General features: G+C 34.0%; 1 protein-coding gene across 2 annotated transcripts in view; it reads right to left on the bottom strand.

Annotated features, from left to right (window-relative positions):
* Positions 1-22,065, bottom strand: part of LOC132712696 (uncharacterized) — a 53,248-nt gene that overhangs the window by 13,850 nt on the left and 17,333 nt on the right. Inside the window, exons 1-2 of one of the 2 annotated variants that reach the window (XM_060695112.1) lie at positions 10,268-10,517; positions 4,264-8,299 (exon numbers count right to left, since the gene is read on the bottom strand). In XM_060695112.1, coding sequence (XP_060551095.1) covers positions 4,264-8,299; positions 10,268-10,294 — 4,063 coding nt within the window. In that variant the 5' untranslated portion in view covers positions 10,295-10,517. Of the gene's footprint in view, positions 1-4,263; positions 8,300-10,267; positions 10,518-22,065 lie in introns of those variants that run through there. The other variant, XM_060695111.1, reaches the window with a different exon arrangement.

The raw sequence follows: 22,065 nt of genomic DNA, 5'->3' as shown, positions 1-22,065 counted from the left end.
AGGATATCTAAACAACTCAATATTGAAGCATACTGTATACATGTAAATTTAATAACTTCAGAGTCTTTTTCTTGGACTGACCAGTACCAAATTTCAGGGATTTTTTCCAGGATTTTGGAAACACAACCCATGCCTATGGAATTAGTAGTTTCAGCGGTGTTTTGTTTAAAATTGGGAAAAATTGCATGACTGAAATTTTGCAGTGATTAAATGGATGCAAACAATCACTGTCTATGATGGCATCTTCAAAGATTTAAGCACTATTACAGTGAAGAAGCCCTTATTTGCAAAGATTTTAGAATTTTTATTCAATATATTTATTTTGTAACTTTCAATTGGGAAAATAATATACTATTTTCAGTTGGGAATATGACACAATAACGGCTATAAAATAAGCCGAACAAAATCCCTGCAAATATTCTTGGACCTAGAGAGCTTGTTATATTGGATGAAGTATAATCAATTAACTGTCTGTATCATTATATTCAGAATTTTCAATCCTTTAATTCATGCTGAAGACTTTACCAGTGCAATATAGCCTATTTATCACATACCCCTGCAGATTTTGGGACTCTGTAAAACCGGTATTGCATGGACATGCACATATTTTGACGTGACATCACTTGCGTTATATACAAACATGGTGTAAAGACGCGCTAAATGTTAGCGCTACACTATAGGCGCGTCATTGAAAAATGATTCTTTTTCGCTTTAAACACTCTTTATTTTGGATATGTGATAAATAGAATTTTATATTTGTGTAAGTTCAATACTGAGTTCATTGAACTCGTTGAATAAAACTAGAGGATGCTTTTGTAAAAAAGCGCATGTCTCCCCCACTGCACTGTGACCTTGACCTTTGACCTACTGACCCCAAAAACAATAGGGATCATCTGCTCTATAAGACCAATCATCCTATGAAGTTTGAGGGCTGTAGGTCAAAAGGAACTCTAGTTATCATCCGGAAACGAGAAATTGACCAACGGTCACTGTGACCTTGACCTTTGAACTACTGACCCCAAAAACAATAGGGATCATCTGCTCAATAAGACCAATCATCCTATGAAGTTTGAGGTCTGTAGGTCTAAAGGAACTCTAGTTATCATCCGGAAACGAGAAATTGACCAACGGTCAGTGTGACCTTGACCTTTGACCTACTGACCCCAAAAACAATAGGGATCATCAGCTCTATAAGACCTATCATCCTATGAAGTTTGAGGGCTGTAGGTCAAAAGGAACTCTAGTTATCATCCGGAAACGAGAAAATTGACCAACGGTCACTGTGACCTTGACCTTTGAACTACTGACCCCAAAAACAATAGGGATCAACTGCTCTATAAGACCAATCATCCTATGAAGTTTGAGGGCTGTAGGTCAAAAGGAACTCTAGTTATCATCCGGAAACGAGAAATTGACCAACGGTCACTGTGACCTTGACCTTTGAACTACTGACCCCAAAAACAATAGGGATCATCAGCTCTATAAGACCAATCATCCTATGAAGTTTGAGGGTTGTAGGTCAAAAGGAACTCTAGTTATCATCCGGAAACGAGAAATTGACCAACGGTCACTGTGACCTTGACCTTTGAACTACTGACCCCAAAAAACAATAGGGATCATCTGCTCAATAAGACCAATCATCCTATGAAGTTTGAGGTCTGTAGGTCTAAAGGAACTCTAGTTATCATCCGGAAACGAGAAATTGACGAACGGTCAGTGTGACCTTGACCTTTGACCTACTGACCCCAAAAACAATAGGGATCATCAGCTCTATAAGACCAATCATCCTATGAAGTTTGAGGGCTGTAGGTCAAAAGGAACTCTAGTTATCGTCCGGAAACGAAGAATGGACGGACGGACTGACTGACAGACGGACGGACTGACGGACGGACGTACCAAAATTTGATGTTTATGAGGCAAATGAGCTCATAAACACCACCTGGACCAACGTCCATAAGCAAAATAAGCTCATAAAAACAAAAAAAAACTCTTAATTTTAAATTTTATGAGTTTATGTTCTTTATTTAACTACGGAATGAAGCTCATAATAATCAAATGTTGGCTCGGACGGACGGACAGGGCAAAAACAATATGTCTCCCCCCGAGGTGGGGGAGACATAATAATATTATGCTCGCCAGAGGCTTGCACAATATAACTTTATTCAACTCATTCAATAAATTCAGTATTGAACTTATACTCATTCAATATCCTCTATTTATTACATGTTTTTTCAGGGGTTTATAGAAATATCTGTGAAATATAGAACTGATATTTCACTGTTTGAAACAGTGAAAATATCAATTTGATATTTATCACAATTTTGAATTTAAGTCTATTATGTTGTTTCAGTGAGATACAAGCGTGCATAGTACTGGAAACCAACTTAATGACTTGACATCAAGAATGACGTCATGATGTATTTTTATTTGGCGCTCTTTTCATTTATTATTAGGTTAAACTCATTACTGTCTTTTTAAACATTTCTTTGCATATAATACAAAATTTTTTTATTAAGATTAGTGTAAGATCAAAATATATTTCACCTCGTGAACACCAAAAAATCATATTTCACTTGTGGCGGCATCTCTCGTGACATATACCTTTTAGTGCTCACTCGGTGAAATATAATCCGATCTTACACTGATCTAAACAAAATATATTCTATATCATTTACTGTATATATCACTTTTAATTAAGGCATTACTGATCCTTAAATTTATGCCATTGAAAAATAATCCAATGAGTGTAATACAAGTGAAATATGACCTATATCAGTGAAATATGACCTGTATCAGTGAAATATGACCTATATCAGTGAAATATGACCTGTATCAGTGAAATATAACCTATATCAGTAAAATATGACCTATATCAGTGAAATATGACCTGTATCAGTGAAATATAACCTATATCAGTGAAATATGACCTATATCAGTGAAATATGACCTGTATCATTAACTGTGTCAGTTAGGCTTGTTCTCGTTCTAAGGTAATGGAACCTAATGATCATATATTTAAGCTACCATATTGATATTTTCTCAAATAATGACAACACAGTGGAATTTAATACTCTATCACATGACAAAAGTATACTAAATTACTTTCATATAAGAATATTTAAAATCTTTGACACCTTAAATAGGATTGATATAACCTTTTTTCCTAAATTTATACAGATCATAATATTAAATATATACAGAAACTAATATGAGAGGAACAGACATTAATGTCGCAACAAGTTTAAAAGCTTTTTTTGGGTTTGCATTACACTTTTTCAAGGTCAAAATCTTAATATTATTAGGACCTTTCTGAAATAGCATAACATAACAGGGAAACATAGAGTCATTACTGGCATGTGATAAAGTTGGTTATTAGACTGATTCCTTTCAGAAAAACTAATTAATACATAAAAGAGCAAGTCAATTTTGTCTAATTACAACATTAATAAATACATAATCTGAATAACTTTATTAACATCTTATTGAGCTCAATTATTTTTTATTTGTAGCTAATTTAACATACACCCAAATTTATAAAGTTAGCAAACTTGGTTATGTAATTCAGGCTCTAACCCTTGCTTCAAGGGTAGAATGGCAGTCACAGTAGCCATTTAGTTAACTCGTTACCTCCCCCTTTCTATTACTAAAACTGACACTGATATGCGTACATAACTAAGTAGAACATGACAGGTTCGGCACAATCATATGTGTACATACCTAAGTAGAACATGATAGGTTTGGCACTATGTGTACATACCTAAGTAGAACATGACAGGTTCAACACTATCATATGTTTACATACCTAAGTAGAACATGACAGGTTCGGCACTCTTATATGTGTACATACCTAAGTAGAACATGACAGGTTTAGCACATTCATATGTGTACATACCTAAGTAGAACATGACAGGTTCGGCACTATCATATGTGTACATACCTAAGTAGAACATGACAGGTTTAGCACATTCATATGTGTACATACCTAAGTAGAACATGACAGGTTTGGCACTATCATAAAATTATGTGTACATACCTAAGTAGAACATGACAGGTTCGGCACTCTTATTTGTGTACATACCTAAGTAGAACATGACAGGTTCGGCACTATCATATGTGTACATACCTAAGTAGAACATGACAGGTTCGGCACTATGTGTACATACCTAAGTAGAACATGACAGGTTCGGCACTATCATATGTGTACATACCTAAGTAGAACATGACAGGTTCGGCACTATGAGGTTCGGCACTATGTGTACATACCTAAGTAGAACATGACAGGTTCGGCACTATCATCAGCCTGGTACATCATCAACTGTCCATGCTCATCAGACACGATATAAACCTCGTCGCAACCATACGAGTGCCTGTGATTCTTCACCTTCTCCTCAAGGTCGTCAAAGTTCAAGGTCATAGTATCAGTAGCTGACATTGACCTTGACCTTAGACCACGATTCCTCTTTCTAAGACATGATTTTAATGGCTTCCTGTCAATATTCGGTACAGAGCTACCACTCGATGAATTAGAATCCATTCCTAGTGCTAAACCCTGATAGTACTCATTCCCAACAACAATAATTTTGTCCGATTCCACGGCCCTATAAAAGTCACTTTCTGTAAAATCTTGATCGCCACAGAAGTAATTACATTTCGCTCCACTGTCTGAACTCGTAGCACTTTTCTGGTCATTATTTTCACAACACATGTCTCTATTACAACACGGTTGATCAGGGGAAGCAACTGGTGTTTGTTCTTCCTCAACAGCATACAAGTTTTCACTTCCTTCAATTTCTGGCTTCTTTCCAGCACTTATCCATTTTTCACTTATCCTACACTGACCTTGACCTTTTGCAACAACTTGAGGTCGTGCCTCATTAGCATATTTTTCTATTTTTGGATTTGCTGGGTTAGCACACTCTGACAGTCTACTAGGCAAGGACTTTGCCCTCTTTTTAGAACCACAACAATTCTTTGAAGACTTTATTTTCTCCTCTGTATGAGGTGGATAGAAAATCAACCTTTCAAGGTCATTCTGAGGACTTTCTGCTGACCTTGACCTGCAATCACAATAACCTGGATCAATGCCAGAAGAGGCGGAGCTTGTTGAAATTCCACTACTACTTGACCCAATTTCATTTTCAGTCCCTTTAGTTTTACTCTTATTTGGACAGCATTGTGACTTATGTTGACACGGTGACGCCGTCTGCTTATAGATATTAAACTGTTCTAGTTCTGTCTTTGGAACAATTGTTACTGGGACTGGTAAATCCAGTTTCATTGCATCAAACAGTGAGTCTTTACTTTCATCTTTTTCAATCGTAATTGATGAGGACAAGAACGCGATGTCTGGCAGAGATTGTTGTGAATAATGCTTACTTAAACCCATTCTACGCACAGGTGACTCAGATTTTCCACCCAAGCGTCCAGTTGACTTTGATCTTCCAAAATGACCGGTTCTCTGTTGGTAAGATTTATTTGTACAGAATGGCGTCTTGTCAGTTTTACTGCGGTACCCGTCTGCACTTTTTGACCTATGAATTTTGGGACTAGAATCTTTATCAACAAATGCTATATCAGGGCAACTAAGCAGTTCTTTTGCAATACCTTCATTCGATTTAAGAAAACCAAACTCTTCAAAATTGTCTGAGAGGATAGATAAAATTTCTTCTTCTTCAAAATCAGATGTTTGTAAAGCTTGGTCTTTTTTAGAAATTCCTGACAGAATCCCAGTTTCCTTCATTGTTTGCTGATTTTGAAAGGTTTGAATTGAACAGTCCTTGGTGACAGGGGGAAATTGTGACGCAACTGTCTTTGTACCACACCATAGAGTGACAGTCTGTGGGGATATAATAGTCTCTTTAGAAGAAAAATCATGTACATGCCCAGTCTGACAGGCCAGTGAATTTGGTCGTGACCCAGAAAAGTCCATTTTTAACCAATCATAAATTCGCTTATTTGAGTAACCTTTGACCCCACTATCAGGTAAACCTTCAACAATATTATGCCGTCCACACTGACATTGTCCGCACTCTTGAGACGATCCTGATGAATCGCTCATTTCTGCTTTGGCTTTTTGTCCAATAAAATTAGGCCATAGAATATGCTCTAAATTGTTCATAGTTTCGGGGGAAACTGGATTAGATTGACTTTTCATTCTTTGGTAAAACTCCAGCAGTGACGCGGAGTGCCGTTTACCGTGGAAGCTCTGGCTTATTTCTGACAATTTCCTACTTTTTAAAGCGGAAATATTTTGCCAGGTCATTGAGGTATTTAATTCAGGTAAACTTGCACATTTATTATAGTCCCCTTTCTTAAAATTCTTTAACTGCTTCCATGACAACAATTTCTTCACCTTCGGTAACGTATGACTGTGAACACCAGCTTTCCTTAAAATTTCTTCCGGTTTTCCGATCCCAACTAAATATAACTGTCCAGATTTCCTTCCTTTTAGTTGATTTATCTGTTCGCCTAATAATTTCATTTTCTTCTTTGGCGATGTTTGTGGGCTTACAGATGATACGTCTTTACTTCCCGCTGTTAACGTTGTACTTGTCCTTGTATTCTCATCTTCACTAGAATCACCAGTTTCAATAATCGTTTCTTTTAGAGGAACCAATTTTTTAAGCACACGTCCAGACAAATTTTCGCGCCCAGAATACTGGTTACCTTTATGACGGGGAGATAATTTATTAAAACACATGTGGAAACTGTCCGTACTCTCTTCTTGTCCTTCGGAACTAGAGAACTCATTACTAGCATCGTGACCTTGACTCGTATAAATTTGTGCTGAGTCATGTGATGTTACACTAGCCTCACTTTGAACACTTTGTACCCAATGACCTTGGTAAGATTCATGGGAATTCATTGATAAAGAAATATCAGTCTCAGAACCAGAAACGCGTGACTGTGAACCATCAAAGGATAAAAAGTATTCCTCTTTACGTGGGTTACAATCAACATTTAGATTTGTCTCCCCTGAACCGTTACTTCCACTCATTTCTCCATCCACTACATCACGAGCATTTTTATCTAAACTGTCAGTTAATAAATGTGTGGGTGTTGGTGTAAATAAAGGTCCATCACTTAAATCAATTATATCACTAGACCCCATCATATCACGATCACTGGACGACATTTCCATTGTAGAATTTCGCGAACCGGAATTTCCGGAAAACTCAGAATCATACTGTACCCTATCTTCCTGATTGTTTATAATATTTGAAACGCGCATGTTATTTAAACTTACATTTGACGATGCTTTTGAATTGTTAAAACTAACGTTAGATGATCCGCCATTGTTAAAATGTAAGTAACTGCCCGACACCATATTTGGAAAATCTAAAATTGTTGTACTCGGATCAGAATCAATGGGCGTGACAGAAGTTTCGCGTAAATTTGTATCGAACTGAACAGAGAAATCATCTTCATAAAAATATTCGTTATCGCACATGTCATCCGAACCATTTACTCCTTTCTCTTTTTTAGGTGACCCGTTATCGTTTAATGACGTATTACTGTTTACAAGTGCATTTTGGTTATCGGGTAAATGGGAAGTACAATTGTTTGAACAGTTGCATGATCCTGATTTTTTACAAGGGGAACCGGCTTTTGGTGAACAGTTACATTTGGTTTCCGGCTCCTTATTCGTCACTTTATGTTCTAAATTTGCATATTCATCATCACGTTTCACACGTTCACCTGGCTCCATTTCTGAACTAGAGGTCGAATCATGTATTGTCTTGCTAGTGCTAAATCTAAACATCCTTGGCCCATAATCCGTACTATGGTTGCTATGACTACTATTGTCTAAATCTGAACTTGAACTTGATTTTGACGGTGATATATTTTTCCATGATGTCATTGCCTTAGAGTTTTTGTTTTTAGTTGGAGAACTGTCAGGAGATTTATTCCCATCCTTCTTTGCCTTTTTCGGTGAACCACCTTTAACCTGACCCCATGTTGTCGTTTTAGAACTGTCAGAACTGTCAGACGATGATGAAATAGACAATCTGATTGGTTGACTATTAGTAAAACTAAATTTGGTTGGCTGATTGTCGGATCCTGACTTATTGTTTGAAAGTTTGCCTTCTTCATTATGTTGAGGTGAAATATTTTCATTTGGAATTGTAACAGGAGTGCTGGTTGGTAGAGCAGTTGTATCGGCAGTTCTGATTGGCTTATTCAAATCATTCTGAGACTGGTTATCAACCTCATTCATATTGATTGGTCTGGTTATGACTGGTCCAGGATAGATAACTTGTCCCTGCTCACACGTTCTACTATCTCCTCTCCACACTCCCTGAAAGCAGACGAGAAAAACAAAATGTCATTAAAGTCATACAAAAAATAAGTTAATAGCTGAAATGAATAAACAACTTAAAATGCAAAATATTTATTCAAACAGTAAGTCAAAAAGTATGCTTATTATGGAATTGTAAATTTTCATAGTCATACTGTTCAAAAAGATGCATGCAAATTTATGGTCACTGTATAATATAATGCCTAATGTGTTCTTGTAAAAAAAATCATGATTTTGTGATTTCATTTGAGCTAAAGGTGTTTGAATGGTATGGTATTCACGAATTCGAAAACCTAGCTAAATGCCGTTTTCCGGTACTTTCTGTACATAGCTGTGGGGAATTCGCGTAATGGAGTGTAATAAAGCACTCTATGTGTTTGGCCTTTTTTGAATTAATGTGAAATAAAACAGTTATTTCTTTGTAAGAAAACAATTAAATATCATTGTATGAATAATTCCATACAAAATATAAAGTAAATACACAAGATTACGCTGGAAATATCTTTATTTATTGTGGAAGATGCCACTACGACTGTTTTAATTTTATTTATTTTCATTATCACCAATTTATTTTTTGAAAAAATTGCAATAGATATTAAAGGAATATTGATAATTTTCAAACACATCATTTTTTTCACCTTAAACGGTAAAATAATGAAAGAAAAATAGAAATATCATGCAACTGTGTTATGTACTTCATTTGATGTAATTCCCCAGAGCTAAATCCGTAATGTACCGGAAAACGGTGTTTAGCTAGGTTTTCGAAAAGGTCAATAGTGGTAGAAAATTTTTTAGGGTGAATAAAAGAATAGAGGAAAATAAAATAGACAGTCAGAGACATAAGTATAAAGGTCAGAAAGACAGAAAATACAGAAAAATACAAAAATCTAAGCCTAAAATTGCAGTCAAATATGTTGTATAAGTATATAAAATGCTGACTGAAGAAATAAAGACAAGAATTTTCAAAAGTATCTGCTGATTCAGCAAAAAATAAGTCTGGTGTACAGACACTAAGACTGGGATATTTTAGAAAACATTATAGCATAATAGATTATGCAAAAATGGAACACAGTCTAGGCTAGGGGAAACATTATCTAGTAAATTTGCTAAACTTAGGTCTGCCAAGGCAAAGTAGTATAGACATGTTGACTTACAGTATCTCCAACAAAAACAGGATTTGCTGTAAGGTATTCAACCCATTATCATCATATTTAAGGCAGAGATTTTTCATAAATAAGGCAGAAAGGCAGAAATATTTCATACTAGTAAGGCAGAAATCTTTCATAAGTAAGGCTGAGATCTATCAAATAAGGCAGAGATCTATCATAAATAAGACAGAAATCTTTCATATATAAGACACAGATCTATGGTAAATAAGACAGAAATCTTTCATAAATAAGACAGAGATCTATCATAAATAAGACAAAGATATTTGATAAATAAGGCAGAGATATTTGATAAATAAGGCAGAGATATTTGATAAATAAGGCAGAGATATTTGATAAATAAGGCAGAGATAAATGCACAGCTGGGCATGATTATTCTATATCAAGGTCAAACTATGCGATAGTTTATTATCATTGTATTTATGATAGTCATATTGCAAATATTTTTTTACTCTAATAAAAGAGTCTATGCATCTTTATATATCCATTAAATAAATTCTTGACAGGTTATAATTATAGTCATATATAAACAGTTGTTTGCAATATACACCAGTAGTCTGTGTCTTGTGTCACAAATTTTAATACAAGGCCATATAACCCATCAAAACTCTTTATAACTAATAATATAAACATTAACTGAATAGAGAACAAATGAAAAATAACTTCAAAAACTACTAAAGTTCAACTCAATATATTTTAGAAACCAAAATTGGTTTTTATCTTACATTTCCCAAAGGTAACCATATAACTAATATGTATACAACACAAGATTGATATAAAAAATATTTTTTTTTTGTCTCACCACTAAACCAGTAAGAAACGACCACATATTTGTCTTTCCAGAAATAACTCCTTTGAAATTCCAGACAGAATGTTCAGAACTTAACAGATCACAATAGCTTTTACATAAATCCTACACAACACAAAAACATCTTTTTTGTCTTTCTTAAACTATAACCATAGGAATCCTTCCTGTTTCCCCTCAAAGACAATAACTCGTATAACTCTAGACATTATATAATTTATACCGTTTCCATGGCAACAAGTATATAAACATAGTACTTTTTAACTTCCTGCTATATATTATATTATTACTGTGTCAATGAGCTTTTATATTTCCTCTAGATACTATTTTCTCTAATTTTGCAAAAATATCCATTGTACTTATGTATCAAATTTTTTAAATGACAGTCATTTTAACATTAATTAAAATCCTCTCAGTTACTTTACCCCATATAAACATATTGCACTTCTTATATAGGCTATTTTAGCTTTCTCTTTTGAAACTGTCCATTTACATGTACAGCATTTATTACCGCAGTTATATGAAGAGGCTAGGTTAGGTTTAGTCAGCCCTAACAGTATACAGCCTGGTCATACCACCAGGATTGCAGGCTGGCCTGGCTCTATACTGGTGACAATTTAAATATTCTCAACCACTTAAACCCTAATACCAGACGACCTTGAAAGGTATAACCAGATGACCTTGACCGATATACCAGACAACCTTGACCCTTATACCAGTCCATCTTGACAGGTATACCAGTCCATCTTGACAGGTATACCAGATGACCTTGACAGGTAAACTAGACAACCTTGACCGGTATACCAGACGACCTTGACAGGAATGCCTTTATCAAGGGTTTCAAAATCCTGAAGTCCTTTTTTATAGGAGGTTGGGTTACAAATCTCAAAGTAAGTTAATGCAGCAAGAAATTTCAAGATCAAAACATTAACCAGTGGCGTCATATTCATGTAGTAAAACTTTAGTCATAAGCATAAAGCTGGCCTGACTTTATACTGGTGGCATCAAGCCTGCTTTTTCCAGCTAGAATTTGGTTAAAGTTTTAAATAACTCCTTTTCTATCTTCAAAAAACATGCAATTTGTCTTGTAGTAGAGTTAATCAATAGTTTAAACCAAGAAAATGCTTCATTTATATTCTGAAAAATAACTCAATTACTTATTTTTAACTAAGTTTTCAGCCCCAATCAATTTCTGCATAAGACAGTCTGTATTGGTAAGAGCTTGTTTTCTGAGACAAGTCTGTGTCTTTAGAAACTTGCATTCTGAGACATTAGTCTGTGTCTTCAGAAGCTTGTTTAATAATGTCTGCTGCACAGTTGCAATTTATTATCTTATCTCCATCTATCAATGATTATCAGACTACAATGTTAATTTATTTGTCTCAGTTTTTGTATTCAAAGAATTTTGGACAGGTACTGAAAAGTCTTTAGTTATCTAACTACAAAAACATTTCTGACATACTTTATACCTAAGAATTAAACAAAACAATGGTTACATGTATAAAGTTAGTTTTTTTTAGTTTATAAAAATTTATATTAGTTTGATTATGTTGGAAGCTATAAGCTTATTGAAACACTTGCAAATCCGTTCCTGGAACCAACCAAGTACTAAGCAATGAATGTAAAGTTTCTTGCTCAAGGAAACAACAGCTTGCCTCTGACTGGGTTTGAACCCACGCGGTCAGCAATCCTTTGAATACTAGTCAGATGCATAAACCACTCGGCCATAATCTATGATTTTTACCCTAGCATTTTTGAAGTTTTCAGCCCTCAGTAACAAGCATTTGCAGCCCTTTTTAAAGTTCAAATCACAGCAATTAGAAATACATCATTGAAAGCTATTCAGGAAGCCCATTTTAAAGCACACAATTAAAATACAAGATTTTTAAAGTGACCCTTATATGTTCATATCAAATGCTTTCTTAAACTTAAATGGTTAAACCATGTTAGAAATGTACCCAGTGATCATTCAAAGTTACATGACAGCAATAAGTGACAGCTGTTTAAATTGATCCTTCTTAATTTAACCCTTACAGTGCTGGAACCCAAAGTGTTAAGCCTTTGCCACCAGTATAGAGCCTGGCTAGCCTGCATGTCCCTGCAGTCTGACCAGGCTCTATACTGTTGGCTGACAAACTATAAATACTCCAATTGATATCCCTAAAATTGATAATGGACAGTCCCAAAATGTAAGTGGGACAAGTCCATGGTTCAAATCACAGTAAATAGAATATTTAAACATGCATCTTTTTGAAATGTTATTTTAAGCTCAAACCACAGACAAGGTTTAAACCACATTATATAATTCAGTAGATTAATGGCAAACCTCATCTTGCATGTACTTTATATACATGTACAGCACTACATTACATATTACCTGTATCAACTCCCAATTATAATATAAATGAGAGAATATTTTGAGTAGCAATGTAATTAAGAAATTAATTAACCTTGTATGAAAGGCATTACTGTTTCGTATTATGTATTAATAAATGTTATAACATTCTTACATCAGATAGAACATATTATAGCAACACTGGATGATCGCAACACTGTCTTAACTTGTTCTATAAGGTTAATGAGTTACATCAGTGTTGTATGGACTCCGACATTCATTCATTAACAGGTTAATTAGTAGAGCTAAATTTTCTGGCAATATATACACAAATCAGTCAGAGTCCAAGAGTTGGTTAAGTTGGTTATATGGTGAAATGTTCAGCTGTGTTAGGAAATGTACAATAAGTATAGGTTAATAAGTTTATATGTACATATTTACAAAATTAAATTGGTCAGGTGCAGCGCAACTATATAACAATTCCTTTTCCAGTCAACTCAAGAGCCAAGCCAACCTTCATCAAGTGCTATGGAATTTTGATTCATCATATCAGTACCTAATGTTAAATATCTTTATACCCTGCTTGTGGATCGACACTGCATCTACCAATCAACCAGTGCAGACCAAAATCAGATGGCATGACCATGGTCAGCTCTGTGTTCATTCAATACTTATTTTTGAAATTTTACCTAAAAATAATGAATGGTTCAGTCATGTTTGAAAGATGGACAAGTCCATTTCAAATATTTAGCATGGTTGGGGATTAAAATCCATTCAATACAGAATGTTAAAGCATAGCATTTGATAATTTTATAGCCAGTTTTATGGTAAACTATATGAAGTTTTATTATACTGAACCAGTGTGCCACTCAACAAACAAAGTTATCTTTTTATATCAATGATTTATTCCTATTTAATAATCATTTCTATTTTTATCACCATTCCTCCATGACAAGCTACAATAAATGTTTTATCAAAATTGTTAACCAGTATATAAGCCTTTGCCACCAGTATAGAGCCAGACCTGAGCCTGCACATCCATGTAGTCTATAAATTTAATTTTTTTGTTTCCTCGATACTGAAATCTCGGTTACTTTGAAAAAGAATTAAGCTCGGCAAATTCAAAGGTCAAGGTTTAAGGAACATTTCTTACTTTTTTTAAAGTTCTTTAAATATTAAAGTCAAAAACACCAATTTTGCTGACATTTATGATTATATATAGATTACTAGTCATGAAACTCAATTGTTAAAGATTAAAGGTTTCACTAATTACACAATTAATTACCAGCCTATTCTGGTATAATTATACCCTAATTCAATACATAAGTTAATCCCTGAAGGTTTCACCTAGGATTTTAAAGCACATGGTCAAACACAGAATCATTTCCAAGGTAACACCTGAAATGTTTAACTAACTGTTTGTATCAAAAGAATATATAGCTCATAAACACAGCTTCTTTTCTCTTTATATTTATAAAAATATAAATCAAGCACAGTTTAAAATCCAAACTCTGGTCAAAAATCACGGAACATATTCCAACTCCAAACAGTTTATAATATAATCAGTACAGTATATCGTCATTACATATAATCACATTTTAACACAGAATTATTTGTACAAACACAGTTTTCCTCTATTTAACTGATAATATTAACATATGAACATATTCCCTGTAACAAAACTGCATCACAAAAGTTTGCCAAAGTTTACCACTTTTTATTGACATTTAGGAATGTAAAACGGATGTAAATCCTCATATTCATGTTGAACATTTACAGCGTTATTGCCTGTTATACACAGGTATGATGCATAAAGCACTCAGTGCTTAAAACTCTTCACAATTCTTGGCATCACTTACAGAAAGCCTTCATTTTTTTTACCAGCATTTACCTACATACCATAAACCCTCTTTTGTAGAGCCCGAAATTAAAAACAAATAAAATTGACCTTGAACACAGTATCAGTCGTAAATCTTGCTTAAATCTGACTCAATCAAACTTAAAACTTGATTAAACTTGAAAGGTTAATTCACTTGCTGCTGAAAATTTTCTCCACAATTAATGATCAACTTCACCACAATATAAGTGTGTTGGAGAAAATGTGAGGAATGATGATCATTTTTTTTTTTGGTTGGGTGTTTTAAGTCACACTAACACAGCGTAGGTCGACCTTCCAACTTTACTGGTGGAGAAAGACCTCGGGTACCCTCCAATGCATCATTTCAGACAGAAACAGGCACCCTACCTTGGACTACCCACACAATCTGTAAGAAAACTGGATAACTTCCTGACATGAAAGAATTCAAAGTCCCTGTCAGGATTGGAACCCACAACGGTTCGGGGCAAGTGGTTTGAAATCAATGACCTTCACCACTGGGCCATGGACAGACACAAGACTGACTACATGTTCATCTGTGCTTAAAACTGAAACAAAAAAAATCAAACATAGCTGTTGAATTTTAAGAACACCATGAAATCATCCAAAATTTGTTTTATTTTCCCATTTCCCTGGAGATATTTACAGTAGTGATCAAACTAGGATAAAAAGTCTGGTATCAATTCAGCTCTGTTTTATCTAGATGAAAGTCTGATTTCTACAGGTAGAGGCATTTCCATTTAACCGATTTCACATCTGTAAGCAATTATTCAATGTTAGGTAAGAAATATTTTTGCAGACAGTTTATATATTTCTTAAGGTACATACATCAGTATTTTTTCTGTTTGATTCGCTTTTTGTTGTTTTTTTCTGGTTGGATTTTTTTCTGTTTGAAACCCTTAAAGGCTAACAACTTAACTTTCAACCAATTTTACCTATGCCAGCTGGAATATTTAGACATTTAACTTTTAGACAAAAGGTACAGCAAAAGGTATAGCAATTTTGACATACTATCAAACTTAAGATAAAGAACCTATTGCATTCCTAAGCATAGCCCATCACACTTTTGGACAAAGACAATCACACTTTTGGACAAAGACCATCATACTTTTGGACAAAGACAATCACACATTTGGACAAAGACCATCACACTTTTGGACAAAGATCATCACACTTTTGGACAAGACCATCATACTTTTGGACAAAGACCATCACATTTTAAGAAAAAGACCATCACACTTTTGGACAAAGACAATCACACCTTTAGACAAAGATCATCACACTGTTGGACAAAGACCATCACACATTTGGATTAAGACCATCACACATTTGGACAAAGACCACCACACTTTTGAACAAAGATCATCACACATTTGGACAAAGACCATCACACTTTTGGACAAAGACCATCACACCTTTGGACAAAGACCATCACACTTTTGGACAAAGACCATCACACTTTTGGACAAAGACCATCACAACTTTGGACAAAGACCATAACACCTTTGGACAAAGACCATTACACTTTTGGACAAAGACTATCACACCTTTGGACAAAGACCATTACAATTTTGGACAAAGACCATCACACTTTTGGGCAAAGATCATCACACTTTTGGATAAAGGCTATCTCACTTTTGGACAAAAGACCATCACATTTTTTTGATTACTGACTGTCAATCACAGGTGTACTTCTTTATCATTTTGTTATACAGTAGACTAGTAATATAGCCTAACAGACCTGGGAGGTGGGAGTGTATGATGATAAGATGGTATAATAACAATACTTGGCACATTTACAACATTATATCATACACAAACATTGACTGTTGTTCTTTGTTTTCCTTTGTGATTACAATCAATATTTTTTGTGTTTCCAGGTAATTTCTAGGTCAAAGTTTTCATTGAGGATAAATGTTTTACAACAAAACTTCCTGGTGATGATTTGTTCATGAGTTTTCTCACTAAATGATATCTTAGAAATAATAAATAATTTATTAATCTTTCTCAATAAAACCTTTTGTTATAAAAACCCGATACAAAAAAGGGTTTGGGAATATACACTTTAAAAACAGGTGAGGGGAAATTTCCCTTGCCCGGGGGAGAAAGGGGGGCATTGAAATTTAGACAAATTTGTAACTCTTACAAAAATTTTTTAAAAATGAACTTTCCAAAAATTTCCTTTAAAATTTTTTTTAAGGGAAAATAATTTAAAAAATAGAGCCTGGATTTGAATCCCCAAACCCAGGGGCAAATGATTTGATGCTATTCTTATTTATGCCTAACATGTTTTTCCCAAGATCATTTTTTCAAAGAAAGCTTTTCCTCCCTCAGAAAACCCCGGGAAAAAATTTTCCAAATACTACTTTATTGGGGCAAAAAATTTTCGCGGGTTTCTTTAAATTGCCCCTTGGTTATTTTTTTTAACAAAAGCCCCTCTTTAAATTTATGAAAAAGCCCTTTACTTAATTGGCCAGGGGGGCCCCTTTAATTTGGGTTAAAAGGGGTTTGTTTTAAATTTGGGTTTAAAATTTAAAAAAGGAGGGCCTTTTAAAAAGTAAAAAAGATGGTCTTAATGGTTTAAAGGGTGATTTTTAAGGGTTTAAAAGGGGGTCTTAATAAAAAAAAAGGGGTGGTTTTTAATGGGTTAAAGGTTTTCGGGCCTCTCAAACCAAAAAAAATATTTTTTGGGTTTAAAATTCCCCTTTATTTTGGGGGCTCATGGAGCTTTTTTTCTCGTATGACATTAATTACTAGTTAAGTTCAAGGGGAAAAGATTCATGAGAAACCCATTAATAAGAACAAAAGGGTTCCCACTTATCCCCTTTCAAGTTTTAAAACCCTAATTTAAAAGGGGGAAACCCAAACTATTCAGCCCAGTTTTTTTAAAAAAAAAAAATTTCTTGTTTTTTAGTCAATAGAAAATATAATCTAAAATTAAGACCATCCCATTTATCCATTATTAAGACCACCAGTTTCAGTTCCATTGCTTTGTTGTTTTTTTTTTCTATATTTGACCCCACCCTTGCATTTGAAAACCTATTTTACTTTCCCGGGCCCCTTTTTTGGTACAGCCCCCATTGGGGGTTTCCTTAATAGGGGGTTTTTTTACTGTATTTTTTATAAAATAAAACCCACCCACCCAATTTTAAAAATAAAATAAATTTTACCATTCTCTCAATTAGAAAAACAAAATTTTTCATAAAAACTTAAATTAAAATTTTTTATGGCAACATAAAAAAGAGAAACAGGACACTTATCAGAAATTGGACCCCAAATACAACTTTAAAAAAACTAAATTTTACCATCCTCCAAATTTAAAGTAAACAAAAATTTTTTAAATGAAAGCTAAAATTTTAAAACCATCAAAAAAACTTAATTTAGGGTTTGCCATCAAAAAAAAACATGACATGGGGAAAAGGAAAACCCAATACTAAAATGGGCAAATTAAATTGGAAAAGGGGGTTTGAAAAATTTACGTAAAATGTCATTAGAAGGGAAGGGCACCCACAGTTTTTGGGAAAAGAGTGACGGGGAGAGAATTGACCCCAAATCATTTTTAAAATTTGGTCCTGGTCTCTCGGGGAAACATTCAGCGAAAAAATAATTACATTTTTTTATTTCATTTCCCTATATCAAGTGCAAATAAATTAATCGGGAAAACATTTTAATAAGGAGAGATAGAGTAACATTAAATTATTAAATATGGGGTCACAAGAAATCTCTGTAAAATTTTGTTGGGCCCAACCCAACTTTTTGTTTCGGGTTTTTGGTTTTACATTAAAGGGGCTTTTTTGAAAATATTTTATTAAAATTATGTTTTAAAAATTTAAATTTAAATTTTAATATTAAAAAAGTTTTTAAATACCACACAAAAGTAAATATTTTACTTATTTTGGTTTAAAATGGTTTCTTTAACCCTTTTAATTTTAAAAATTTTAACCTTTTTCTTTTATTTCCATTTAAGGGTTTTGGTTTACTTAAGGGTCCTTTAAACTCATTTAATCCCGTTACTACTTTTAAGTCCTTTACTCATTTAAGGGGTTTATATTTAAAAGGCCTTTTATTTCATTTTATGTTTGATACTTAAAGTCTTTATTTTATGATAGTTACTAAAAACCCAAATTACTAATTGTTCCCTATTTTAAGCCCCCCTTACCCCACTAACTTTTTCCCCTACTCAAGCCCCTTAAAACCCCACTTATGGTTTTCTATTTAAACCCCTTACGAAAACAAAACTGTTCCCTTTTTAAAATTTTCCAAAACCTCCCCTTAGGGTTGTATTTAAAACTTGTTTTTCCCAGTCATTTATTTTTTGCTATTAAAGGGGTTTCCTTAACTCACTAAGGGTTTGGGCTACTTTAAATCCCCCCACTAAATCATTAATTTTTCCCTATTTAAATTTTCCTAATTTAAATTATTTGTTTCTTAATTTCAATTTTACTGGAAACTAGAATATGCCCCATACTGGGGTTGGATATACTGGCAAATTTTAATTAATTTATCATAAAAATCAAATGGCAAAAAAAACCAATAGTTCAAATGTTTTCCCCAAAAATTCCCCCATCAGGATCTTTTTTTGTTTTTCTGAACCATCTATTAATTTCCAAAATACCAATGAAATTTAAAATTATTTTCTAATATATGAAAAAATGAAAAATAAAAAATTTTTAAATTTGGTGCCAAACTCATCTGTTTGGGTGGGGGGGGGGGGGGGGGTTAAAAATAAAACAAAAAGGGGGCTGTACAGTTTCCCCTTTTAAATTTTCAGAAAACCCATCAGTTTAAAACCTCTCTAGCACAACACAACAAATATTTGATAGGTTCCTCAGATAATGTTGTTATTTTTTATGATAATATTTTTCCACAAATGTTAAACTGATAATGATGTTAAAGATGACAGCAGGCACTTTGATAGGTAGAAATGACTTGTAAATGTAAAGTTCATTTTTTGTCAAATCAAATACAGTATTGGGTTAAACTCAAGCATGCTAAATCAGGTAATATAATGATGCCAATTAATTCTACTTTACAGATTAATTAATATACTAAAGAGGCAAAATATTCAAATTTAGCAGCTACTTTTTTTCCAAAACTCATGTCATTAAATTACTATGAAGTTTCTTTGGTTAATTGGCTTTGAGTGACAATTCTACTTTGTCATTTGGTAACTTTCTAACTTAACTAGTCGAGGAAAATAAAACATAAGCACCCACTCTGCATCATTTCAATCACAGAAACTCTCATTGGATCAGAATCAATAATCTGTAAGCAAGATGAATTATGAGCTTCTTCAACAATGTTTTTTTTCCAATGTGGCTTCCTGAAGGGGAAAATAAAGAGTGATAAACCAGAAAATGGGGGAAACCTGATATCAAATTACAACTTTTTCAATTTCAATTCAATTCAACATGCATAGTATTCAGCTTTCTGTCTTTCAGTCAATTAAATTAATCCTGATAATTGTCAGATGCCGTTAAGTCATGGTTTTGGTGAATATTTAGTGTACGAATATTTGACTGTAAAATACAGGGGAAAATCACTGCCTTAGTCCAGGGCAAGATTAAATGTTGTAGTTGAAATTACAAATAAGTAACACTGACATGTAGTAATGGTCATAATGGCAATTGTCTAGCTTCATTGGTGGAGGAATTAAGACCTTACATGCATCTCTATGCATAATATTTCAGGCACGGGCAGGCATGTAAGTAGAACCACCTTTCAGCTAGCTGGATTATTAGCTCCCTAATATATTGAAAGAATCCGAAGTCCACAGTGGGATTTCACCACACAGTGGGATTAAACCACACAGTGGGATAACACCACACAGTGGGATTACACCACACAGTGGGATTACACAACACAGTGGGATTAAACCACACAGTGGGATTACACAACACAGTGGGATTAAACCACACAGTGGGATAACACCACACAGTGGGATAACACCACACAGTGGGATTACACCACACAGTGGGATTACACCACACAGTGGGATAACACCACACAGTGGGATTACACCACACAGTGGGATTATACCACACAGTGGGATAACACCACACAGTGGGATTACACCACACAGTGGCAAGGGGATAGTGATTTGATGTCAAGGACCCTACCCATTCGGCCAAGGACGCCAAAATAGTTTTACAAGTTTATTAACTTGTATCTGGCACAAGACTGGTGTTATTTTTCTTCAACTTTCTTAATTATTGACAAACAACTGGTTCTTATCTTGACTGAAAATAAACATCTGATTGGCTCATTATTTACAAGAGAATACATGCGAACATATAACACAATACTACAGCCATCATTAGCTCACATTTACAGATGTTTTAGCTCAGTTGATAGGACTCACTAATTATTACATGAAAGACAATTCCAGCATTGTTTTCTTGATGTAAAATGATTACAGATCTTTGAAGAGTCAGTACTACATAATGTAGCTGTCATTTCACAATCACTCAGATAGAAGCAGAACAATAAAGGTTGACTAATTTGTAATTTCATGATTGGTTGACTAATTTGTAATTTCATGATTTGTTGACTAATTTGTAATTTCATGATTTGTTGATTGGTCTAAGAATATATATTACTATGTATAATTCTTGGGTTTTGTCCAACAATATTGACCTGGCACTTCATTAACTTTCGTAAAGGTCATTTGAATAAACACTGACCAGTATCTATCAAATATATCTATATATTTGCTAAGTTCACTCGTCAGTGAGTTGTGGTGTATTGGTATAGATGTCGGACTTCCGATCTAAAGGTCTATGGTTCGGTCCTTAACCTACACCCCGTTATAATTTTTTTAATTTACTCGCAAGAATTTATTTGAAAAAGTTTTACTACACCTAGTGTTAGAAAACCATTTAAGTGGTGTTTTTATACACAATTATATATTTTTTTATTTTATAACAGTATAATATTTTTTATAACAGAATCTTTTTGTGACATTATGAAATCGTTTATGCGTTAGCGCATACGCGCTATAAAGGCAATTATTATAAATACTACACTGTTGGTACACACAAATAAAAGATTTGCAATAGTTTTGAGAGAATGGCAATTTTAAATATAAAAAATAAGGTGCTGTAATAGGATTCAAACCTACCAGAATTCGTCTACATTCTTCAAGTGAATTGAAACCCCCTTAACAACTGCGCTTAGATGGATTTTTAATTTACACAATTTAATCAATTCGATGTTTACATTTATACTGATTTACAGGTAGATCATAAAGTTTACAGAATATACCGACTACAGGGTCAAATGCAAGAGTGCCAGGTCAATGTTGTTGTACAATAACTGAGTGATTATTTACTTTCAATTTTCTACAACAAGTAATTTATCAAATAAAAAAAAACGCTGTGCACTTGAATGTTCCAGTATTTGACACTAAGAAAAGGCGCATCACTCTGTAAAAGGTGCACAGAGTTATAGGACCTGTGCCAACATGTTAGATAATCACAGAGAACAAGTGTGTGGAGTTTCAACCCATTCACTTCATAAGTTTTGGTGATAATAACTTGCACTTGCACCATAGCTCACCCTATTCAGCTAAAAACAACTTTTTTA

The sequence above is a fragment of the Ruditapes philippinarum genome, unplaced genomic scaffold, assembly GCF_026571515.1.
Source record: "Ruditapes philippinarum isolate M1 unplaced genomic scaffold, ASM2657151v2 ctg2479_1_1_1_1, whole genome shotgun sequence".
Taxonomy (NCBI): domain Eukaryota; kingdom Metazoa; phylum Mollusca; class Bivalvia; order Venerida; family Veneridae; genus Ruditapes; species Ruditapes philippinarum.
The sequence above is the reverse complement of the archived record's forward strand: the minus strand, read 5'-3'. Positions and strand labels throughout refer to the sequence as shown.